Raw genomic sequence first — 25,696 nt, 5'->3', positions numbered from 1 at the left:
ATAATGTATATTATTATATTCTTTATTTAATAAATGTCTTTATTAAATAACTTGCTGCTGTTTGTATTTGGATTATTAACCAAAAATACTTTTAACGGAGTCAGTAGTTAATTTCCATATATATTTTTATTTATAAGCTGGACGAAACTACTAAATGCAAAAGGTGTCACGCGTATGGAATTTAATTGAATATTCAATGGGTGACCGAACCTTTTTCGCCTCGGCCTGAAAATTCTAATTAATTTAGTTTGTTATTAATGTTTTTCTTCGAATTATTCTGTTTTGTACCATCTCGCCTTTATCTTTGCACGGAAATTTTGCTGGAATCATACGTGTTAGCTGATGATAGTAAATATATTATAAAAGTAAATATCCATTGAATATTGAAGGATGAATACCTAATAGTATTATATGGTTATCAGACAGATAGTTATTAGGTACCTACTGTTATTAAACCGTACACTATAGTAGTTATAACCTTCATACATATTTTAGAGTCTAAAATTTAGCCTTTAGGTGAAGTTTAAATATTTCGTTCAACCTTCAGCAGACCAAAAGCGCAATTCCATACATTTTTTGACTTTATAATATTAATAATAATAGGCTTCATTATATTAAACAAAATAATGAAGTAAATTAATAATTTATTGTATGTTTGAATACAGATTTAAAATAATTTCCAATTAATAGGTAGGTACCATAAAGTACTTTAATACTTAATTAATATATTTTTTGTTTAACTAGAATGAATACAAATTTGAAAAAAGCATTATTTTAATGTTTTACCGATTTTATTATTATTTTTAATCTATTTTTAATTATTTTTTTTTACATTAATCATATAAAATAAAACAAAATGTATTACACATAATTCACAATAATTACATTTTTATCTATTCGTATAAAAAATATGTCATAGACAGTAAGGGCACACACTTTATATGACGTATATAAAAATAATAATTACGAATTTGACGTGTACTCAGGTTTTAGTTGTATTTACACTGAAAAATATTAGTCAAGTGTGATGAAAATTAACAAAACAAATAAAACTTGCTTAATTAAACAAAACAAAATAATTTGTTTAATATCACCTGCAGCTAATTGTTTTCATGTATATAAACCCATGGACATCACATGATTCGACACTTGGTGGTCAAGCTACAGTGGTGTTATATTATATGTTGATAAATTATATTAAATTTAAATCCGACCACAATTATACACAATGAGTTTGAGTGCAGTTTTTTTGGTTTTGGCAATCGGTTTTACCGTAAGTAAAGTCATATATAATTTATTAACAGCTTATTGTAGTTAAATATATTATTATAAGTAACGGTTTTCAGTAAAATAACTGCAGTTAATTTTAGTAGTAGTTAGGTATATCAATAACATTCAAAATAGGTACCCATTATTTTATAAATATCTAAATAGGTATAAAGTTTGAAATCTACTGATTTGTAATATTGTATTGTTATGATAAATATTGAACTTACACCTAACCTAACCTAAACTCTGCAATTTAAAATTATTTTTGGAATTTGTATTTTATTTTTAAGTATATTCTAGAAAAATATTGACACATTATTATTTTCTATAAATAATAAATGTACCTACTTATATTATTTAAAATATATAAGCACATAATATAAATATTGTATAGTTAATGAATAATTAATAATGAAATTTAAATGCAATTAAATAATAAAAATACGAATTACATTTTTTATTTAAGTTATGAAAAATAAATTAAGCAAAATGGCATACTCATATTAAATTTAAAATTTACGACGATGAAGTCTTATTTAAAATTCAAAACATTGCACAGAACTTTAAAATGCTTTATTTATTTTGAAACTTGTTATTTTTCGCGAAGTCAGATAACTCGTAAAAATAATATAATAAGTGTTTTCAAATGTAGGTACCAATTGTATATTTCGTTCGTTTTTATATAAAAAAGTTATTTTTTAGGATTATAGAGGTATTTTAGATATAGTACATAATATATGATTAAATATTTAAATTATAATTAAATAAAAATAAAGACTCTTCAAATAATTATATTATAAGTACCTATACTTTTTTAATTTTTGTGAAAACCATAGTAATATTAAAAAGTAGGACAGGAAAAACATTGATAAGACTATCATCAGTATACTTGATAGCCTCAGTCAGTTAGTGTCAGTAGTTTTTGATTATACCCATGTTTAAAAGAAAATATTATACAGGAATAATCAATAATTGTTCAAAAAATTAATTATTATCTAGGCTTTGTTTTTGATTTTTAAAGGTAGGTAGCCAGGTAGGTTCTATAAATAATTTTTATGGAGTAGGTATCTACGTACTTTTTCAACACGAAAAGTAGTTCTAAAATATAATAAAAATGTATCTAAAAACCAATATGTACACATTTTTCATATTACTCATAATTTAAAAATAACCATCAAACATTCAATTTAATAATATTTTGAATAATACTATTAAATATATATTATATATCATTAAAACTTTCACAACTATCGTCAATGTAAAAATCAAACTCACATAATATTGTGTTGTAGTTGCATGATATAATCTACTCATTAGATTATTATCATAATTTAAATATTCAGTTTGATAAAATGAAAAAAAATCAGATGAATCTAGGAGCACACTTTCAGGATCAAAATAATTTGGTAGGTTTATTTTTTGCGTATCTAATTGATTTGTTTTTCTACGTTTTACAAGTTTTAATTTTTTTTCACTGAAATAATGTTTATACAGAAAATAAAGGATGAAATAATATTTTGGAGTTCCCTACTATTTTAATGATTATTATTTCTTTTAAGATAACATTCAAATAAAAATGTGTGAAAATCTTGAATTGTCAAATAATTAAAACAATAATAACTACTTTAAGCCTTACCCGCAAGATTAGTCCACGGTTAATGAATCATTAATACATCAAAAATATCGTTCATCAAGTAACAATTGAAAAAAAAATAAAAACATAAGAAATATGAAATAGACGTTAAGAATTATAATTTAAAAAAATATTTGATTTCGAATGTGATAGATTTAAAGTTTTTAAGTATGTCTGAAAGTTCATTGTTTTGCATCGTATTGCATTTTAAAAATATGAAATTAATAACTAGAATTTAAATAAACATTTACTTCTATACATTTTTAATGAAATATGACTCCGTGAAATTGAAATATTATGAGACAATATTATAATTTTATTATTTGATAGAATACAATATTAATACAATACATTTCACGGTATTGTATAAAATTGAGGGATGAAATATAAATCAAAATAATAAATAATTTTCGAAGAATATAAAAATTACTGCAATGCATACATTTTTTTTTGTACACTCAAACTTTTGACATTTCAAATTCATAATATTTTTCGCCCAAATAATTTTTCTATGAATTCTGTATAGGCTTACATTAACCTTGAAAAAAAGATTCCTGAACTGTAGGTACTACTTTAATTTCAGCAATCCATAGATAAATATATTTATTAATATTTTTATCACCGATGTGTACACGAGAAGCCAATTGTAAGTCAAATTCAAACCCTTCTTTATAGAAAACTATTTTGCGTTAGATATTTTATATAAAACAATTACATCACAAAGTAATACGATTTAAATTAAACAATATTATTTCCAAAGTTTTTGCTAGTATTCAAGTTTGCGTCGCACATTAAGCAATGACTGTAGTTGTGGTTATATGTAGGGTGAAAAGGGTTCGTATAATTGTAATTCGTCATGTTACGCATGACAATGTGTCATGCAGAGTAAAAAAATGTGTGTTAAAATTATTTTAATACAAACTAATTTTACAAAAAATAACAAGAATTTGAAAATAGTTGTGCGATAGCTGGTACTGTATGAATGTATGTATGATGCGATATTGATTAAACACGATGGAATTATTACGTTATGCTAAATACCTACATTATATCTATTATTTGTTATCACATTGAGTAATTGTTTAATAATTATTAAATATTTAACGGTGAATCAATATTTACATACCACTTACTGATTATTTGAGCTAATCGAAATTTTAACAGCTATATTTTAAATCAAATTGCATTCAACTAAAATCCACATGAATATCGATCAAAATCGGAAGACTTTGTTTATTACTATAGCAAAGTCAAGGGATGATATTTTTAATTAGTTAGGCATATCCCACTCACCACTGGCTAAGACACGGAAGAGTAATAAGCTCAAATTATCATGTGAAAAAAATACTCATTAGTTTGTGGTCGGTACTTATCTGGTTGTAATTTATAGCACAATGAATGCTAATATTTTTGGAAGATTACAAAAAGCCGATTATAGCAAATTTCCGGTAGAAAATTAGAAATAAAATAAAATTTCTAACTGAAATAAAATAAAAAATGAAATGCACAAACCGGCCGTAATGGACGAAATAGAGGAAAAAAGGATACAGTTCTACAGCTATATCCTTTAAGGTTTAATAAACATCCTGTGCATCTCAAAACAACTTTCTTATGTAAACCCAAGAACTTTAGATTTCATTGTCTGAAACTTGCGGAGTTATCATATCTGTCAGCCAAATTATATTTACCGGACGGCTAAATTCAAAAGCACTTGCAAAAATGTTGATAGTAATTCAGCATAGGTAACGCATCAAAGAATAAAACGCTCCATGATACTAAAGATACTTATCGTCATGATAAATGCAAAGTTAATATGTAATATAAAGTAATAAAAGGCCACAAAAAAAAAAAAAAAAAATAAAAAAATGAAAAAATTAGTTGCGGATATTCAGCAAAAGGCAAATACCGATTTCTATTTTATTAAGAAAATTATGTTCGTTCATTAAATTATGTCATATTGATTTTTATATTATAATATTAGACTATAATAGTAGATACAGACTGTATTATGCTGAGTTAGACAATCGTTTCATTTTCATTCTTTACAGAAAAAAAAACAATAAGTAATAGCATTCATAAAATTTTTATTTGAGCTAATATTAAATATCATTATAATTATTTACACTTAAATAATATTATATTATCAGATATCATAATATTAATATAAAATTTGCTATTGCATATGTTTATATGTATTACCTAATTTATTATTTATTTAGGTATACGTCATTATTTGTACATTAGTTAATGATATTTATAAAACAATACATTAAAATATTAGGCTTTGATATACTGATGTCTTAGATAAATGATTATATCTCTATCATTAAATCAAATCTCGAAACAATATATTAATTTGTAGTTGGATATCAACATAGTGACTTCATGAATGTTTTCACAATTATTCATATTTTTCAATAAAACGTTTTAAATTTATTTATAACAGCATATTGATCTTTAATTATCTCAATGAACTTATACACCGTACATTACAATAGTTATAAATAGACAAATAGTGATATGACAGTGATAATTTATATCCAACGACTTATTAATATTTAAATTGTAATTCTGTGTAGGTTGCATGTGGACTAGACTTGTCTAGAGGTGATGGTATTTATCCGAATTTAGCAAGAAGAAGTGATATAATGTCACCAGATCGTTTAGCTACAAATCTAATAAATCGAAGGAATTTAATGAAACGAGATAGTACAATAAAACATATGACGATCCCACAAATACCTGAAGTGAATCCTGTTGCAAGTGGACTAGACTTGTCTGGAGGTGATGGTATTTATCCAAATTTAGCAAGAAGAAGTGATATAATAATGTCACCAGATCGTTTAGCTACAAATCTAATGAATCGAAGGAATTTAATGAAACGAGATAGTACAATAAAACATATGACGATCCCACAAATACCTGAAGTAAATCCTGTTGCAAGTGGACTAGACTTGTCTGGAGGTGATGGTATTTATCCAAATTTAGCAAGAAGAAGTGATATAATGTCACCAGATCGTTTAGCTACAAATCTAATAAATCGAAGGAATTTAATGAAACGAGATAGTACAATAAAACATATGACGATCCCACAAATACCTGAAGTGAATCCTGTTGCAAGTGGACTAGACTTGTCTGGAGGTGATGGTATTTATCCAAATTTAGCAAGAAGAAGTGATATAATAATGTCACCAGATCGTTTAGCTACAAATCTAATGAATCGAAGGAATTTAATGAAACGAGATAGTACAATAAAACATATGACGATCCCACAAATACCTGAAGTAAATCCTGTTGCAAGTGGACTAGACTTGTCTGGAGGTGATGGTATTTATCCAAATTTAGCAAGAAGAAGTGATATAATGTCACCAGATCGTTTAGCTACAAATCTAATAAATCGAAGGAATTTAATGAAACGAGATAGTACAATAAAACATATGACGATCCCACAAATACCTGAAGTAAATCCTGTTGCAAGTGGACTAGACTTGTCTGGAGGTGATGGTATTTATCCAAATTTAGCAAGAAGAAGTGATATAATAATGTCACCAGATCGTTTAGCTACAAATCTAATGAATCGAAGGAATTTAATGAAACGAGATAGTACAATAAAACATATGACGATCCCACAAATACCTGAAGTAAATCCTGTTGCAAGTGGACTAGACTTGTCTGGAGGTGATGGTATTTATCCAAATTTAGCAAGAAGAAGTGATATAATGTCACCAGATCGTTTAGCTACAAATCTAATAAATCGAAGGAATTTAATGAAACGAGATAGTACAATAAAACATATGACGATCCCACAAATACCTGAAGTAAATCCTGTTGCAAGTGGACTAGACTTGTCTGGAGGTGATGGTATTTATCCAAATTTAGCAAGAAGAAGTGATATAATGTCACCAGATCGTTTAGCTACAAATCTAATGAATCGAAGGAATTTAATGAAACGAGATAGTACAATAAAACATATGACGATCCCACAAATACCTGAAGTAAATCCTGTTGCAAGTGGACTAGACTTGTCTGGAGGTGATGGTATTTATCCAAATTTAGCAAGAAGAAGTGATATAATAATGTCACCAGATCGTTTAGCTACAAATCTAATAAATCGAAGGAATTTAATGAAACGAGATAGTACAATAAAACATATGACGATCCCACAAATACCTGAAGTAAATCCTGTTGCAAGTGGACTAGACTTGTCTGGAGGTGATGGTATTTATCCAAATTTAGCAAGAAGAAGTGATATAATAATGTCACCAGATCGTTTAGCTACAAATCTAATAAATCGAAGGAATTTAATGAAACGAGATAGTACAATAAAACATATGACGATCCCACAAATACCTGAAGTAAATCCTGTTGATCAAGCCGTTAATTCAGATTCTGTACCATCGTTAGTTAAACGATGTGTTTCTGTAAGTACATAACATTACCATATATTATATTATTATATAATATGTCAGAACATTATTAGTAAAAGTTTTAGCTTATATATTTTTGTTTTTGCTGAGTACGTAAGGATTATTTGCATGAAAAAAACAATGATTTTTTTGATGCATTAAAAAATAATATTTTATTATAACCTATTTTTTTTTTTAAATTACAAAAACAACTTTTTCTTATTTTATTATGTAATATTGTAATGTATATTTAGAATAAAAAATGTACGTGCTCTGATTCACAAACAAATTTAGAAAATCGCGAAGTTGGGGTAAATATTTTCACCATATAATATTATGTAGTGTATATTCATAAAAGGTGCCTATTCATTTTTAATATTTATTTTGTGTTTATTTAGGAAACAGAAATGATGGAATCTTCATCTAGCTCATCACAAAGCGAAACAAATGAAAGGGTAAAAAAAAATTCTGTAGGATAAAACTTTCACCATTATATTATTATTAAAATTTAATTTTATTCGCACTTCCAAAATATTTTGAATACGCAATATGTGGGTTTTGATTTATAGGTTAAAATAATACGACATTTTACAGTATTGTAACAATAATCATTATAAAGAATAAAGTATTGGAGATGTGTTTAGGAAAAGTTAGTTTAAAAAAAACATAGCATCAATGTTTTAATATTAATTTTGTATTTATTCAGAATTCAGAAAAAAAGGGATCTTCATATTACTCATCACAAAGTGAATCTGAAGAAGCGGAAAATATGGATTCTGTAAGATAAATATTCGGACTTGAACATGTTCACCATTATTACTTTAATGTTAATTTTTATACACTTTAAAAATAATTTGACTAATTTTAAGCAATTTATTACACATGATATTATGCAGTATGTCGGTATTGGGTGTCTTATAAGTTATTACATAAAATAGTATAATATGATACATTAATATTATAATAATTAAGAATATAATATTTGTGATGTTTTTGGGACAACAGTCGACTTATAACTAGATGACTTATTAAAAATTGAAAGAAATATTATAATAATATAAAATATATTAACATTTTATACAATATTTTTTTGAATTAGACGCTGCCGCGCCGTCACCATTCAGAATATTTTTACTAAAATATTAGTAAAATATTATTAATTTTTTATCATTAAATTTATATTTAACACATTCATTATAATAGTGATCTACTGGTGAAAAACGCTCAAAATCATCATAATGTACAAAATGCCTCCATTTTTTTCATCATATAAATAAAATATTTAACTTATTTTATTATGTTCACTATTGTAATGTTTTTATAATTTCAAGATATTTTTTTACACGAACCTATTCACAATATAATCCAAAGTATGTTGGTTTTGACTAAGAAGTTAAAATACATAAATATTATATCATATTATAATAACCAAAAATATAATATTTGAGATATTTATTGGAAAAAATAGTTCAACCTATTTGTACCATATAACTAATTGAAAAAATCACTATAGTTATAAAAATATATTATTAAATACCTATTTAATTCAGTCTATACTCTGACACATCGTTTTAATTTAGAATAATTTTTGGTAGGTATCTATTAAAAATAATAGTATTATTTATCATTGAATTTATTTATATTTAACACATCCATTTTAATAGTTATCTACTTAGTGATTAAAAAACAATCAAAAGCAATTTACTATACAGCTTTCCCCTGTTTTTTTTTCAACATATAAATATATATTTATCTTAGTTTATTATGTAATACATATTTAGGGTAAGAAAAGCATGTGCTCCGATTCAAAAAATAATGTAGAAAATCGTGAAGTTGGGGTAAATATTTTTCAAAATCTATTATACAGTATACATTTATTAACATTTAAATATTGAATTTTGATTTATTTAGAAATCAGAAAAAAATAAATCTTCATCTTGTTCATCAGACAGCGAATCTGACGAAGAGGGGAAAAAGGATTCGGTAAGATAATAAATTATTAGGGCAAGACATTTTTCACCATCATTATAATATTATAATTTTCCATTTATTTTAAAAATATTTCGACTAATTTCAAACTATTTACTATACTCGTTTTATGCAGTTTGTCGGTATTGATTTATAAGCTAAAATAATATAATTTTATATAGGTAGTATTATATAATAATAATTATTGAAAATACTACATTTTTTGAGATGATTTTAGAAAAAAAATAGTTTAAAAAACATACCTAACATTGATATTTTAATATTTATTTAATATTTATTTAGAAATCAGAAAAAAATAAATCGTCATCTTGCTCATCTCACAGTGGATCTGATGAAAAGGGAAAAAAAGATTCGGTAAGATAATTATTGGGACTTGAAAGTGGTCACCGTTATCAATATAATATTATTTTCTTAATACTTTCAAAATAGTTTGACTTATTTTAAACTTTAAATAATTCAATATTATATTGGTTATATTATAATAATTATTATTAAAATTATAATGTTTAAGTGGGTTTTGTAAAATTTTTTTTAAAAAAAGACCTACGTTTTATTATATCTTATGTATTTATTTAGAAATCAGAAAAAAAGAAATCCTCATCTCGCTCATTAGACAATGAATCTAACGAAAAGGGAAAAAAGGATTCGGTAAGATAATTATTGGGAATTGATAATATTTATCATCATTAATTTAATATTATCTTCTTAACACTTTCAAAATACTTAATATTCGAGTTTTAATATTATTTTTGTGTTTATTTAGAAATCAGAAAAAAATAAATCTTGTTCTTGTTCATCGGACAATGGATCTGACGAAAATGGAAAAAAGGATTCGGTAAGATACTTATTGGGACTTGAAAATGTTCAGCATTATTGTTATAATATTATTTTTTTGCACGTTCCTGCTCTTTATTATGTGCACATATAAACAGTATTATACGCAGTATGTCGGTTTTGACTTTTAAGTTCAAATAAGTTAAAATAATATTATATTATATAGGTAATATTATAGTATTATAATAATAATTAAGAATATATTGTTTGAAATGGTATTTTAGGAAAAAATAGTTTTAAAAAAAATAAATTATATTTTAGTTTGATTATTAATTTTATATTTATTTAGAAATCAGAAAAAAAGAAATCCTCATCTCGCTCATTAGACAATGAATCAGACGAAAAGGGAAAAAAGGATTCGGTAAGATAATTTTTGGGAATTGAAAATATTTATCATCATTAATTTAATATTATCTTCATATCACTTTCAAAATACTTAATATTCAAGTTTAAATATTAATTTTATATTTATTTAGAAATCAGAAAAAAAGAAATCTTCATCTTGCTCTTCAGACAATGGATCAGACGAAAAGGGAAAAAAGGATTCGGTAAGATAATTATTGGGAATTGATAATATTCATCATCATTAATTTAATATTATCTTCTTAACACTTTCAAAATACTTAATATTCGAGTTTTAATATTATTTTTGTGTTTATTTAGAAATCAGAAAAAAATAAATCTTGTTCTTGTTCATCGGACAATGGATCTGACGAAAATGGAAAAAAGGATTCGGTAAGATACTTATTGGGACTTGAAAATGTTCAGCATTATTGTTATAATATTATTTTTTTGCACGTTCCTGCTCTTTATTATGTGCACATATAAACAGTATTATACGCAGTATGTCGGTTTTGACTTTTAAGTTCAAATAAGTTAAAATAATATTATATTATATAGGTAATATTATAGTATTATAATAATAATTAAGAATATATTGTTTGAAATGGTATTTTAGGAAAAAATAGTTTTAAAAAAAATAAATTATATTTTAGTTTGATTATTAATTTTATATTTATTTAGAAATCAGAAAAAAAGAAATCCTCATCTCGCTCATTAGACAATGAATCAGACGAAAAGGGAAAAAAGGATTCGGTAAGATAATTTTTGGGAATTGAAAATATTTATCATCATTAATTTAATATTATCTTCATATCACTTTCAAAATACTTAATATTCAAGTTTAAATATTAATTTTATATTTATTTAGAAATCAGAAAAAAAGAAATCTTCATCTTGCTCTTCAGACAATGGATCAGACGAAAAGGGAAAAAAGGATTCGGTAAGATAATTATTGGGAATTGATAATATTCATCATCATTAATTTAATATTATCTTCTTAACACTTTCAAAATACTTAATATTCGAGTTTTAATATTATTTTTGTGTTTATTTAGAAATCAGAAAAAAATAAATCTTGTTCTTGTTCATCGGACAATGGATCTGACGAAAATGGAAAAAAGGATTCGGTAAGATACTTATTGGGACTTGAAAATGTTCAGCATTATTGTTATAATATTATTTTTTTGCACGTTCCTGCTCTTTATTATGTGCACATATAAACAGTATTATACGCAGTATGTCGGTTTTGACTTTTAAGTTCAAATAAGTTAAAATAATATTATATTATATAGGTAATATTATAGTATTATAATAATAATTAAGAATATATTGTTTGAAATGGTATTTTAGGAAAAAATAGTTTTAAAAAAAATAAATTATATTTTAGTTTGATTATTAATTTTATATTTATTTAGAAATCAGAAAAAAAGAAATCCTCATCTCGCTCATTAGACAATGAATCAGACGAAAAGGGAAAAAAGGATTCGGTAAGATAATTTTTGGGAATTGAAAATATTTATCATCATTAATTTAATATTATCTTCATATCACTTTCAAAATACTTAATATTCAAGTTTAAATATTAATTTTATATTTATTTAGAAATCAGAAAAAAAGAAATCTTCATCTTGCTCTTCAGACAATGGATCAGACGAAAAGGGAAAAAAGGATTCGGTAAGATAATTATTGGGAATTGATAATATTCATCATCATTAATTTAATATTATCTTCTTAACACTTTCAAAATACTTAATATTCGAGTTTTAATATTATTTTTGTGTTTATTTAGAAATCAGAAAAAAATAAATCTTGTTCTTGTTCATCGGACAATGGATCTGACGAAAATGGAAAAAAGGATTCGGTAAGATACTTATTGGGACTTGAAAATGTTCAGCATTATTGTTATAATATTATTTTTTTGCACGTTCCTGCTCTTTATTATGTGCACATATAAACAGTATTATACGCAGTATGTCGGTTTTGACTTTTAAGTTCAAATAAGTTAAAATAATATTATATTATATAGGTAATATTATAGTATTATAATAATAATTAAGAATATATTGTTTGAAATGGTATTTTAGGAAAAAATAGTTTTAAAAAAAATAAATTATATTTTAGTTTGATTATTAATTTTATATTTATTTAGAAATCAGAAAAAAAGAAATCCTCATCTCGCTCATTAGACAATGAATCAGACGAAAAGGGAAAAAAGGATTCGGTAAGATAATTTTTGGGAATTGAAAATATTTATCATCATTAATTTAATATTATCTTCATATCACTTTCAAAATACTTAATATTCAAGTTTAAATATTAATTTTATATTTATTTAGAAATCAGAAAAAAAGAAATCTTCATCTTGCTCTTCAGACAATGGATCAGACGAAAAGGGAAAAAAGGATTCGGTAAGAAAATTATTTAATTATTAATAATTAATTATAATTAAATATAAATAATTTATTCGTCATTATTAATATAATATCATTTTCTCAAAACTTTCAAAATAGTTGTATTAATATTACAAGTTATTTATCAAACGAAACTGTATACACTTTTTTACAAGTAGCATGTCTTTTTTGACTTATAAGTTAATATTATAATATTTTTGTGGTTTTGAGAAAAATTATTTTACAAAAACCTACATTATATTTGAGTTTTCAATATTACTTATGTATTTATTTAGAAATCAGAGAAAAAGAAATCTTCATCTTGCTCATCAGACAATGGATCTGACGAAAAAGGAAAAAAGGATTCGGTAAGATAATTAATGGGACTTAGTATGCATAGAGAAAGAAGTTTCGTCACAAAAATATACATAATATTAGTTTTAAACAAATTTTTTTTTTTAGAATTCAGAAAAAAAGAAATCTTCATCTTGCTCATCTGATAGTGGATCTGTAGAAAAGGGGAAAAAGGATTCGGTAAGATAATAATATTATCTAATTATTAATAATTATATTAATATTTATTCATCATTATAAATATAATATTATTTTTTTAAAACTTTCAAAATTTTTCGTTTTATATTACAAGCTATATTTATAACACGAATCTGTTTACACTTTTACAAGCAGCATGTCGTTTTTGACTCATAAGTTAAAATAATATAATATTATATTGGTCATATTATTGTAATAATACTTATGAATATTATAATATTTGGGTGGTTTTCGGAATTTTTTTTACAAAAACATACTTAATATTCAAGTTTTAATATTAATTTTGTGTTCATTTAGAAATCAGAAAAAAAGAAATCATCATCTTGCTCATCAGACAATGGATCTAACGAAAAGGGGAAAAAGGATTCGGTAAGATAATTTTTGGGACTTGAAACTTATACATTATTATTATTGTTGGTTTCTTTGAGTTTTCATTACATTTTTATAATTTTATAATTACACGTTTACACGAAGATCGTCGGTTTTGACTTGCCTAAAAGTTAAAATATGATAAAATAATATTATATTCTATAATATTATTACAATTAAGAATATAATATGAGAGATGTTTTTGGAAAAATTAGTTCAACCTACTTACCGTTTTACTAATAGACAGAGTAGTAACAATAATATAAATAAATCATAAAATTTCTTTGAAATAGATCGCGACACACTATGTCCACTCAGAATAGTTTTTCTTACCTATACAATAATTATTTTTATTTATCATTGATTATCTAATGATTATATTCAACACATCTATGATAATAGTGACCTACTTAATTGGCATTTGGTGAAATATAATATTCAAAACAAACCTAGAATACAGACCTCATCAATTTTTAATCATATAAATACATATTATTTATCTTAATATATTATGTAATACATATTTAGGGTAAGAAATGTATGTGCTCCGATTTAAGAACAAATGTAGAAACTCGTGAAGTTGGAGTACATATAAATGTTTTTCAAAATCTATTATATAGTATAAACGTATATAGTATTCATATTTTAATGTTAAATTTCTATTTATTTAGAAATCAGAAAAAAAGAAATCTTCATCTTGTTCATCAGACAGCGAATCTGATGAAAAGGGAAAAAAGAATTCGGTAAGATAATAAATTATTAGGGCTAGACACTTTTCGCCATTGTTATTATATTATTATTTTCCATTTATTTTCAAAATATTTCGACTAATTTCAAGCTGTTTACTATACACAAACCTTTTCAGACTATACTCAGTATGTCAGTATTGACTTAAAGATTAAATTAACATAATACCTATTATATTGGTAGTATTATAATAATAATGAAAAAGATTAATAATATTTGGGTAGTTTTTGTGAAAAATTATTTTACAAAAAATATAGGTACATTATATTCAAGTTTTAATATTACTTATATATTTATTTAGAAATCAGATAAAAAGAAATCCTCATCTTGCTCATCAGAAAATGGATCAGACGGAAAAGGAAAAAATGATTCTGTAAGATAATTATTGGAACTCTAAACTTTTGACCATTATTTATCATTTGATTTAAATACAATGAACGCATTTATTATGGTGATCCACCTAATGGTGGAGTATAGTCAAAATCAACCTACCATATAGATTTCCCCCGTTTTTTTTTTTTAAACATTTTAATACATATTAAACTTTTTTTATTATGCGGTACATAATATTTAGGGTAAGAAATGCATGAGCTCTGATTCAAAAACAAATGTAGAAAATCGTGAAGTTGGGGTAAATATTTTCACAATCTATTATATAGTATAGGTACACATACATAGTATTCATGTTTATTAATATTAAATTTGTATATATTCAGAAACAAGAAAAAAATAAATCTTCATCTTGCTCATCACACAGTGGATCTGAAAAAACGGGAAAACAGGATTCGGTAAGATAATTATTGGAACTTGAGACTATTCACCACTAATAAAATTGTATTATTTTCCATTCATTTTCAAAATACTTTGACTAATTGTAAGCTATCTATAAAACAAACCTTTAACACTATTATACGCAGTATGAAATATTTGACCTAGGTATAAGTTAAAATAATATAATATTATATTATTATTCTGTGTTATAATAATAATAATTATCAAGAACAAAATATTTGAGTGGTTTTTGGTAAAAATTTGTTTAAAAAATTCATACTTAGTATTCGAGTTTTAATATTATTTTGTATTTATTTATAAATCAGAAAAAAATAAATCTTTATCTTGCTCATCACGCAGTGGAATTGATAAAATAGTAACAAAGGATTCGGTAAAATAATTACATAATATTACCTACATTGTATTCGTATATAATTCAATATACCTACCTACATAATACGTAAACAAATTATTATTGTGGATTGATTTATTAATTATTACTTTTTTTATTGTAAACAGCGCTCGAATTCAGAAGAAGAAGAAGAAGAAGAAAACGGTCAAATGAAGGTAAAATATTTATAAGATTAATTAAAATGTTACCGCGTTTCTGTCTCAACCGATATCGTATATTTATTTAGAAACGAAAGAAAAACCAATCATCAATGTCGTTTTGCAATGATAATATTATAAGAGAAAAAAATAATATAAAAAAAAAGAAATTTCTATAAAAACTAAATTTAAAATTTAATATAGTTTTAATAACTGACATCTATTTTTCATTTGTTTAATTAATATTATTTCAACAATCTTTTATTCCACAAAATTGTTTCCTTCAAAAAGTTGGTATCAGGAATGGAGTACTTTTTACGTGTAGACAATTAAAATGTTTATCTTGTATATTATATAAAAGTATTGTTGTTTAAGAATAATTTAATTTGTGAGTATTATTTCTGTTGGGATTACATTTTTAGGGAAATACACGTACATATTCGGAGTCAAATACCGAAGAAGAGAACCGCGCAATTATGGTGAATATTTTACATACTAGACTTCTTAAAGAAAACACCATTTTATTATTTGTATAAAAATTATTTGTTTAGAAAAATGAAAATAAAAAATCATCATCTACGTCATCACGCAATGAAAATGGTAAATGTGGAACAAACGGATCGGTAAATAATGTTGTCTTTATTTTATTTAACGATAGTCTGTAGTTATTTTATTGAACAAAAACAAAATAATAACCATTAATTCTATTTTAATAAAACGATCTGTAAATAATGTTCAACATTAATTAATTAATCTAAATGTATTGATGTTATTTTAAACTATTAGAAATTCGTTAAAAATAGGTACTTGATGTATACTTCACATTTGTATTATATTATGTTTGTTAGAGCGTTGGCCGAAGTTATTCCGATGAAGAAAACCGTGAAATGATGGTAATTATTATTATTTTTAGGTTATTAACTTATTCATGGATTGAAAATTTTTTATCCAAGTGCTATTAGATGCTTATTTTTTTTTCAATAATAATTTTTCTATATTTTTTAAAATAAGGAAAATGACAAATCGTCATCTTCTATGTCAATTTCTGGAAGTGGTAAAAAGGGAATTAAGAAATTGGAAAATACGAATTCGTCATATTATTCTTACTTTAACATTTTGAATATGTAGTTCTGCCCGAATTGCAATTTCCCTGAAAGAACGTGAAATGTTTGCTTTATGCATTATAAATATTAAAAAAATAGTTCAACTTTGTGTAAAAATTATTATTCAAACTATAGGTACATAAATCGTTTTAATTATTATTCGTATTAAATATATTTCATATACATATTTTTAGAATAATCAACAAAATAATTATTCTGAGACGGATACTGACGAACAAGACAATGAATTGATGGTGAATAATAATACAATACACATTAAATAAATTGAATATTATATTGTAATTTTTTAGTAACAATATTTTATTAATTCAGTTGAATGAAAAAAACAAATCTTCATCTTCATTATCACACAGCGGAAGTGGTCAAAATGGAAAAAACAAATCGGTAAATAACGTTTAATAACTGACGTAATATTGTCTTCTAATATTTTCTTAATGTTTTTTTAAAGTTAATTAAAGTTAAATATAAAACATACATTAGTCAATAATGATAACATAATGTATAAGAATTTATTTTTACAAGGAAGTGTTTTTAACTATTATACTTCGAATGCATAATATGGAATACAATGAGATGCCTATTTTTTTAGGGTAACCAATATAGTACGTTTGAATCAGAAACAAATGATGAAACTAGTCAAACGATGCTAAATAATATGTTCTTTTTTTAATACCTATTAAATAAGTAAAATAATTTATTAATGATCAATTTGTTTTTAATTATTCTTTATAGGACAGGAAAAATAATAAATCGTCATCTTCAATGACACGTTATGGAAGTGGTAACGAAGAAATAAATAATTCGGTAAATACGTTTACTATTATCATTTGCTTTACATTTTAAAAATTTCGCCCTGGAAAAATAATAAACAAATTTTCTTAAAAAATTGAACGTGGATGATTGCTTTTATATGTATTATACATATTTTTTTGTAAAAAGTATTATTCAAAGTTTACCTAAACCGCTATAATTATTATTTTATATTTATTACGATGAATACTATAGTACAATGGACATTAAATAAACCAAAATATTATATTGTAATTTTTGTAGTAACAAAATTGTATTTATTCAGATAAATAGAAAAGACGATACTTCATCTTCTTCGTCCCGCTGTGGATGTGGCAAAAATGCAGTAAACCAATCGGTAAATAATAATATTCGATGACCAGAGTATTATTTTTAGCTTTTATTAATTGAAAAAATAATGTGTCTGATTTAAGTTTATAAAACAAATAAACATGAATATATTTCAATATTAGGTACTAAAATTTTACTTATTTTAGAATAATAGTATACATGTTTAGCATTAAAAATGGATTCAAACTACGTTAAATACCTACAGTGAATTTGTAAAAACATTTCAAACTAAAACTAAATTAAATTAAATTAACCAAAACATATTATTGTATTTTACTATTTAATATTCTAATTCATATTTTATTATTATTAGGGGTTAGAATATAGTAGTTCTGAATCAGAAGCAGATGAAGAAATGACAGAATCAATGGTGAATACTGCACAAAATACTAATTGTACTATTTTTCTTATTTTAAATTTGTTCATTTTATTGCTTTTAGAAGAAGCAACAAAATGAATCATCTTTGACTTCGTCGTCAGTAAGTAATAGTATACTTAGTGAGAAGTGGCTAAATACAATAAAATAATAAAATAGTATAATAGTAAAATGTTTCTTGATTTTTTTTATTTTATCGATTCGTATTGTGCAGGGTTATCAACGAAGCATCGCAGAATCAAATTCTGCACGTGGAGAATCAAACAAAATGATGGTAATTATAATTGAAATTATTTTGCATGAAAAATGTTTTTACACTATGTTGGGTACTATGTTCATAAAATGTCGATATCCCGTGTTCTTTTTTCTTTAAATCATCATTTTTAATTTTCTAGAAAAAGGAAAAATCCTTGGCGTCTTTACCGTACAGCCAAGGAGGTGAAAATGCAATGGAAAAAGCGGTAAATTACGATATTTTTTTACCATAATTTATTAACATCGCTTGAATACATTATTTATATTTTTGGAATAAAAAATAAAACTAAAACCGTTTTTATTTATTTTAAACACTGTAAAAAAATAATGATAATTAATTAACATTTTTATTAGGATTTGTGGAAACACAATTTTAATTCATAAGTTATTCGTGAAAATGTTTAAAAGAGAAACAGAAATGTATTTAAAAATACATAATAAAGTGAGCCACTATAAAGTGCCTTATAATTTATAGTATATGCTCATAAATTAACATTGTATCATTCAATGTCTAAAATATTATATTATATATACATTTACTTTGTTTGAGTTAACAATCAGATATTTATTGTAGTAAGAATAATAATTTATACTAACATTCATGAATAAACAATAAATTAATCATACAAAGTGAATATACTTATATTGTATACACACACAGTATGTCCCAAAGGTATCCTGTTCACCCTAGGTATCTATGTGTAAAATCAATGTTATATTTAAATGTGGGTTTTTCAACAGTAATCTATAACAAAAATTCTACTTGATATCATAAATAATTCCGAAAAAAATAAAAATTGTATACAATTCAATTTTTGAAATTTTCGAAGTATCCTTTTATAGAATGAGGGATTTGATGAATGTATTATTAGTTTGGTAGTCATATTTATGTGTGGTAGTTTTTAGTGATTGTGATCACGATTTGGAGTAGAAAAAAATCTTAATTATTCAAATTTAAGGGTAGTTTCTGGTGGAAAATCTAGTTTATATTTTGAGAGTAATAGTTAAAAATTTCTCAGTACTGCTATAGATAATATGATAACACTAACATAAAAACACTAGTTTTTATAAGATATAAACTATTTAAAATAGGTACCTATTCAAAAATATTATTTCAATTTTTTTAATTTTTTAAATTTAACTGTATTTTTATGATATATTTTGTTGCGCAACTTTGCATTAAATCATATGTTTGTAAGACATAGGAAAATAAATTTGGAACCACATATAGAATATTATTAGGTATGCATTTAAAGCAGATTATAAATACATAAACATAAAATAATATTTGTATTTTTAACATATTATATTTATATAGATTTTAATTGAGTCTTTTATTTAGAACATGGAACAATCGAAATCTTCTTCTACTCGCATCTCAGAAGGTAAAAAGGAAATGAACACAGCGGTAAATAATATTATTTTTATCATTTCATAATATAATAAATTGTATTAATCGTAATTTAACTAAACGCGTATTATTTTTTTTAAGACCCAAAAATCAGAATCGAATCAGATTGAGCGCAATTTGGTGAGCAGTTAAATTTTAATTTATAATTCAGTTGAAATGTATTTAACAAAGTTTTATCTTATACCTTGTAGAATTATAGCAAAAATGATAGTGAAGAAGAAGAGGAAGACTACTCCAAATGCGACTGTCAATAAATTACTGTAAAGTGCAGTAGTGTCTCATATTATAATATTATGTTACTATTGAATATTATATTTGTCAGTATCTTATAAGAGTCAATAAAATTTTAAATACAATTTATCGTAATCTAAACTAATATCTGTGTTAAATTTATTTTGTGCGTTACTATGGTACCTAAAAAAGTAAAATATCATATTTTAAATTATATAATAACACTTAATAATACTCTGAAATTTAAGGTCGTTAGTGTATAGTTAGGTCTATAGGTACCTATAGAGTACCTAAGCCTATAGGTAGGTATAACATGCATTGGAAATATCATAATTTAAAATTTTATGAATTAGTTCAGTACAGTTTATAAAAATCATTTTCATTAATTTGACACAAAAATAGTTGATTCATAGTGAAATGACCAATATGTAATGTTTAAAACAACTTTTTGGGGCTAATGGTTAAGTTGGATTAGGTTAGCTAAAATGTTCAATATCTTACATTTTTATTTTATACTCTATCATAACTCATAAGAAAGATAATAATATAAAATAATAATTTATTGAGCTACATGCATGGTCGTACCAAAGATGATTTTATATGGTGTCGGGGGGAGGGGGGGAGTTGAAAGGGGGCCAACACTAAAAATTGATCCTGGACAACTTGTTTTTGTTACCTTGTTGGAGCCATTTCATCATTAAGCCGTTAAAAACGTTTTTAATATATAAGTAAATAACAAATTCAAGTTGTAATACTATAATAATTATGAAAAAAATACTCATTACCATTAATTAGGTATAAATCAAGGTGGACTAGTTTTATCAACCAGTCTGCTATATAGTAGGTGTCGAAGTGGGTCACGCAGGGGCCGAGATCAGGGGTGGAATTTCGATCTTTAGATGAATATTGGACGACCGTATTAAAAACTAATTTTAACGATATCCGTTGATGTCGTGAGCAGTTATAAAGTTTAAGACTCAACACACTTTTACGCTTTATACAGATACAAAGTATAGTAATTATTAGCGAAGAACAACACAATTTTTAAAAGAATATTATTATGCTGCATGTAAAAATAAAAATAATATAACTTATAACCCTCAACAAATATGGTCGATCACCAGGTATATACAAATTGTATGTAGCCCACTTATTGGAAAATTTTGGTGACCCATTCTGTAATAGATGTGGTAAATTAGAACGATTTGAATACATTTTGTCAACATTTGAACTTCATATGTTTATAAAAAAAAACCATACTGATGTATTTCCGATATTTTTAAATTGGTATATGAACAATTGTCGAGGAACTTCATATTACATTTTCAAACTTTTTGACCAAGCAAAACAATTTTTACCAACATTTATAGGGGAAAAAAATCACAATTTAAAGTGTCCATAAATAGTTCAAAAAAAAGTCGAAATATTTTAAAAACTCATCCTGTGTGGAAAATGATCATTTAAACATTTGGTAAAGGTATCTATTATCTAAGGTCATTCATTTTTGATTTACTACAATAGTCACAAAATTTGTCCATAACAGGTTTTGAGTAAAAATTACCGTTATTTCTCAATTTTTCTTTGGTTTCTACACATTTTTTTTTTATTGTTCTTTACTAAATTATTGTGTTTTCAATAAAAAATAATTGAAAATGTAGACCATTTTCTTGAATATTCATACAAAATACAAAATACAATTAATTATGTTTAAAATGTTGAGAGTAAAATTTCTGTTTGAATCATTATAGTTAAGATATTTAGATATAAATATCCTCGTAAATATCGATAACTTTGAAAGTTGGATAATTTGATGATTGATTATGTTATAAAGAAATAGTTTGCTTATCGCAAATTGGTTGGTGTTTACACGATATGTCCAGCCACCTATTATATAACTTAATGGTAAGTAGTACTACGTACTTACGTTATCTGCGTTCGTACATCTACGTGATTTTTTCCAATGTTTACATTTTTAAGAAAGCTATTACTTTTTGGTAGTTCCTCCCGTTTGTTAAGAAAGGTAATAGAATAAACCCACTATCTAGATCAAATTTGCTTCCAGACACCAACCTCAAGGATGAATATAGATATATTTTTTCTGCTTTAAAACAGGAAGATAAACATACAAAAAATCATTGCATATAATATTATAAGTAGCATATTACTTGATATTTTTCATCTGCTAGAAAAATTGACTACAAACAAAAGTTATACCCAGCCCAAAATCATAATATCTTGTTAAAAAAAACGTAATATTGTAATCCCAATTAATTAATTAATACTCTCAAAAATTCGATGAGTTTCATATTAAATTTTTATTTTGATTATAAATTGATTGTAAATAAAGACTATATACATCATTTTTAGAAGAAAATGGCCATGTTTGATTTTCGTAACTATTCAAATATATTATAATAAAATAAATAATAAAGTAAATCAGATTGTTCATGTAATTTTATTAAATTTTATTTTACTATCCAAAACATTTAAAATGTAAACATACATCGAAAATTGATACTTAATAAATATATTTTACTCGAACTAACAATTTAAAAAACGACAAAAACTAAGTTTTGCTTTTAGAATCATTCTACGAACGCTATGATTTATGGTTACTATCAAATTTGAAATAGCAATACAACATAATATTGTACCAAGGTGCGTGAACCGAAACGAGTACAAATAAGCACTCACGTGTCATATCGGTTTTAAAAATGTCATAATACATTTTAATAAAGTACAATATGATACAATACACACCTCAAAAAAATATGGAACATTCATTTTCTTTTCAAACATTTTATCTGGTTTTATAATATTTTAAATATATAAATTATTAACATTACAAGTATTTTTAATATGTCTTAACTGTCATCGAAACAATATATTAGAAACCTTTTGAAACTGAAAATGTCCGTAAATAGCTCAAAACAATTCAAAATATTTTGAAAGTTTTATGGTGTATAGAAAATGCTTGGATAAATATTCAATTAAAATTGCATGAATTCACGGTCATATGTTACACGCTCTATGTTTTAGAGTTACAACAAAAACTAAAATCGATTTTGTCAAAATCCGATTTCGCGTAAAAATTCCCGTTTTTGATTATATTTTTTTTTTTGGTTTTTCGGTGTTTTTGAAAACTACTTGAATTTTTAAATTTTGACCCCACAATGCACCAACTAAATTCACTTTCCCATTGTAAAAAATACTGAGTTTGAAAATCGAAACATTATTTCGACTACTTATCGTGTACACAGACACAAATAAAAAACACACATCATTGTGAAATCAATATATTCATTGCTCCGCTCAGAATCTAAAACATTGGAACTTCTACTGGGTTAAGGAATAATAAATAACGTGATATTCAAACACCGTGAAAAACAAACACGTAGGTAGGTATCTAATGTTTTTCATTTTTTTGTACAATCTAGAATCTAGATGTCAATTAGTTTTGTCAAAGTTTTGTCAGAAAGAGACTCATAAAATCTTGCGTACTATAAATCTACTATAAACCTACTATATACGCGCAAAGAGGGCGGGATTTGCGGGCCAAGCCTCCTCCATATTAAACATTCTAATGGTAGGTCTTCATGTTCAGCCTCCCCACATCTCAAACGCCTATGTTACTTACCCGAACATAATTTATTTTAAGAAATATTCTTGAATGTTATCCAAATATGATTTTTACCGACAATTTTAAATATTATATTAACATTTTAAATACAGAAAAATGTGAAATATGTTTAAAATTTATCAAATATGCACTTTTCCTAAAATATGACGAAATACGAGAATTCAAACTTTGTATTTAATTTCGCCATTTCATAAAACAAATTTTTAAAACTTATCTAGGATGATCTACGACCACTACAAAAAAACATGGAAACGCAAGAAGTCCCCCATACCTTACATAATAATATCATGAAAAGTTAATAATTAATAATTATATTATTCCATTCTGGGGGGGGGGTCAAGACCCCGGGAACCTTGCGAACCGGTGCGCCGCCGCCGTCAATGTCTCCGCGATTCCGCGCTCGTTCAGGCCTGACTTGTCGCCCTTGTTTATATTTTGTATTATCGTTTCGATCGTGTTCGGTCCAACCGTTACCGTCGACGCTCTGTTCGCCGTTTTACGGCTGACAACGCCATATATTATAGTGTGCGCGTACACGTGTTCGGTCCGATACACTTCGACGTTTCGTGTTTTGAGCTCCATCCGACTTACGATCGGATATGCCGCCCCTAGTCTGTCGTACACAGCAGACTGCCAAGTCCTTTCCGGTCAAACCGTAGAACGCTCAATTAGTAACGTCGTCGTAAATCGACGTAATAATAATATCCGGAGAATTCTCGTGAATTTCGGCATTACACACGCGCGAGTTCACGACAAACGTTCCACTCAGCTCGCGACAAACGTTCCACTCGGCTCGCGACACCGTCAACTTCCCCCCGCGGGCAACGACGTCATCGCCTCCAGCAGCTTCGCTGCAAGTTCACCGCGGTCAACTGACTACCGGGCAACGCCATAACTCCCCCCCTCCCCCCGAAATGTTTAAAAGTAGAACGAGAGTTTTTATATTTTTAACGTAAAAATGACAAGTGTCCATAATATTAAAAAAAATTTGGACCCTCCTTCGAAATTTTTCTTCAGTTACGGCCTAACCAGGTCATTATTATTCCATTTATCTATTTATCGTTATTCGTTGCGAATAATCATCATATTTTGTTGAAGCGCAATATAGGTATATTATTTAGGTACCTATGTACTTATTGTTTGTTTACGCGATTCGGCGTTTTATATTACGATGCATTATAATATAATACCGTTTTTTAAACTCTCTCCTCTTTTTATCTTTTCAAAAAGTTTCGTGTGCAACCCGGTCGCACAGTACTTACATTAAAATAATTATATCATACCAAACCCGTAATTATCATACACTTTTTCATAATTTAATATTATACTCACAATTTAAAATAAACTGTATTTGCAAACGACGGCTTGATTTTAGAATTTTAAATTTTGTCTTGAATAATGATTACCTACATGTATTCATATATTTACCTGTAAAAAAAACAAATATTTAATTATTAGTTATTACATCTAAACATTATAATGCACGTTAGATCGGTATGTTTTAAAACAATATTTTATCACATCAAATCAATATTTTCTATTTTAGTTTTTCAAAATATCTATGTTTAAACATTGTTTAAATTCAAATCTTTTAAAAAGCTTAGGTACTTAGCATTAGTTCTAAACTGATAAATATTAGATGATTAACTAATAACTATATTTTAGTAA

The 25,696-nt window shown here is 25.4% G+C and overlaps 2 protein-coding genes across 54 annotated transcripts in view; one reads left to right on the top strand and one right to left on the bottom strand.

Annotated features, from left to right (window-relative positions):
* Positions 1-25,696, bottom strand: part of LOC132943936 (acetylcholine receptor subunit alpha-type acr-16-like) — a 228,613-nt gene that overhangs the window by 101,390 nt on the left and 101,527 nt on the right. The window lies entirely within an intron of this gene.
* On the top strand, positions 1,132-20,533 carry LOC132942519 (uncharacterized protein DDB_G0287625-like). Of its 50 annotated transcripts, XM_061010970.1 has the most exons (43): positions 1,132-1,273; positions 5,482-7,323; positions 7,563-7,619; positions 7,707-7,763; positions 8,015-8,086; positions 9,090-9,146; positions 9,220-9,291; positions 9,580-9,651; positions 9,874-9,945; positions 10,061-10,132; positions 10,421-10,492; positions 10,608-10,679; positions 10,795-10,866; positions 11,155-11,226; positions 11,342-11,413; positions 11,529-11,600; positions 11,889-11,960; positions 12,076-12,147; positions 12,263-12,334; positions 12,623-12,694; positions 12,810-12,881; positions 13,160-13,231; positions 13,326-13,397; positions 13,713-13,784; positions 14,456-14,527; positions 14,833-14,904; positions 15,106-15,162; positions 15,248-15,319; positions 15,822-15,869; positions 16,274-16,330; positions 16,403-16,474; positions 16,700-16,744; positions 17,149-17,208; positions 17,288-17,359; positions 17,708-17,779; positions 18,051-18,122; positions 18,429-18,485; positions 18,556-18,594; positions 18,706-18,765; positions 18,887-18,952; positions 20,089-20,154; positions 20,239-20,277; positions 20,349-20,533. In XM_061010970.1, the coding sequence occupies exons 1-43, from the start codon at positions 1,229-1,231 to the stop codon at positions 20,409-20,411; spliced, it is 4,587 nt and encodes a 1,528-aa protein (XP_060866953.1). In that variant the 5' UTR covers positions 1,132-1,228; the 3' UTR covers positions 20,412-20,533. The 50 variants fall into 50 exon arrangements, with proteins under 50 accessions (XP_060866953.1, XP_060866966.1, XP_060866963.1 ...); XM_061010983.1 differs by lacking the exon at positions 9,874-9,945; XM_061010980.1 differs by lacking the exon at positions 10,421-10,492.

Source organism: Metopolophium dirhodum, chromosome 4 (assembly GCF_019925205.1).
Source record: "Metopolophium dirhodum isolate CAU chromosome 4, ASM1992520v1, whole genome shotgun sequence".
Lineage (NCBI taxonomy): Eukaryota > Metazoa > Arthropoda > Insecta > Hemiptera > Aphididae > Metopolophium > Metopolophium dirhodum.
This window is presented reverse-complemented; position numbering and strand designations above follow the sequence as displayed.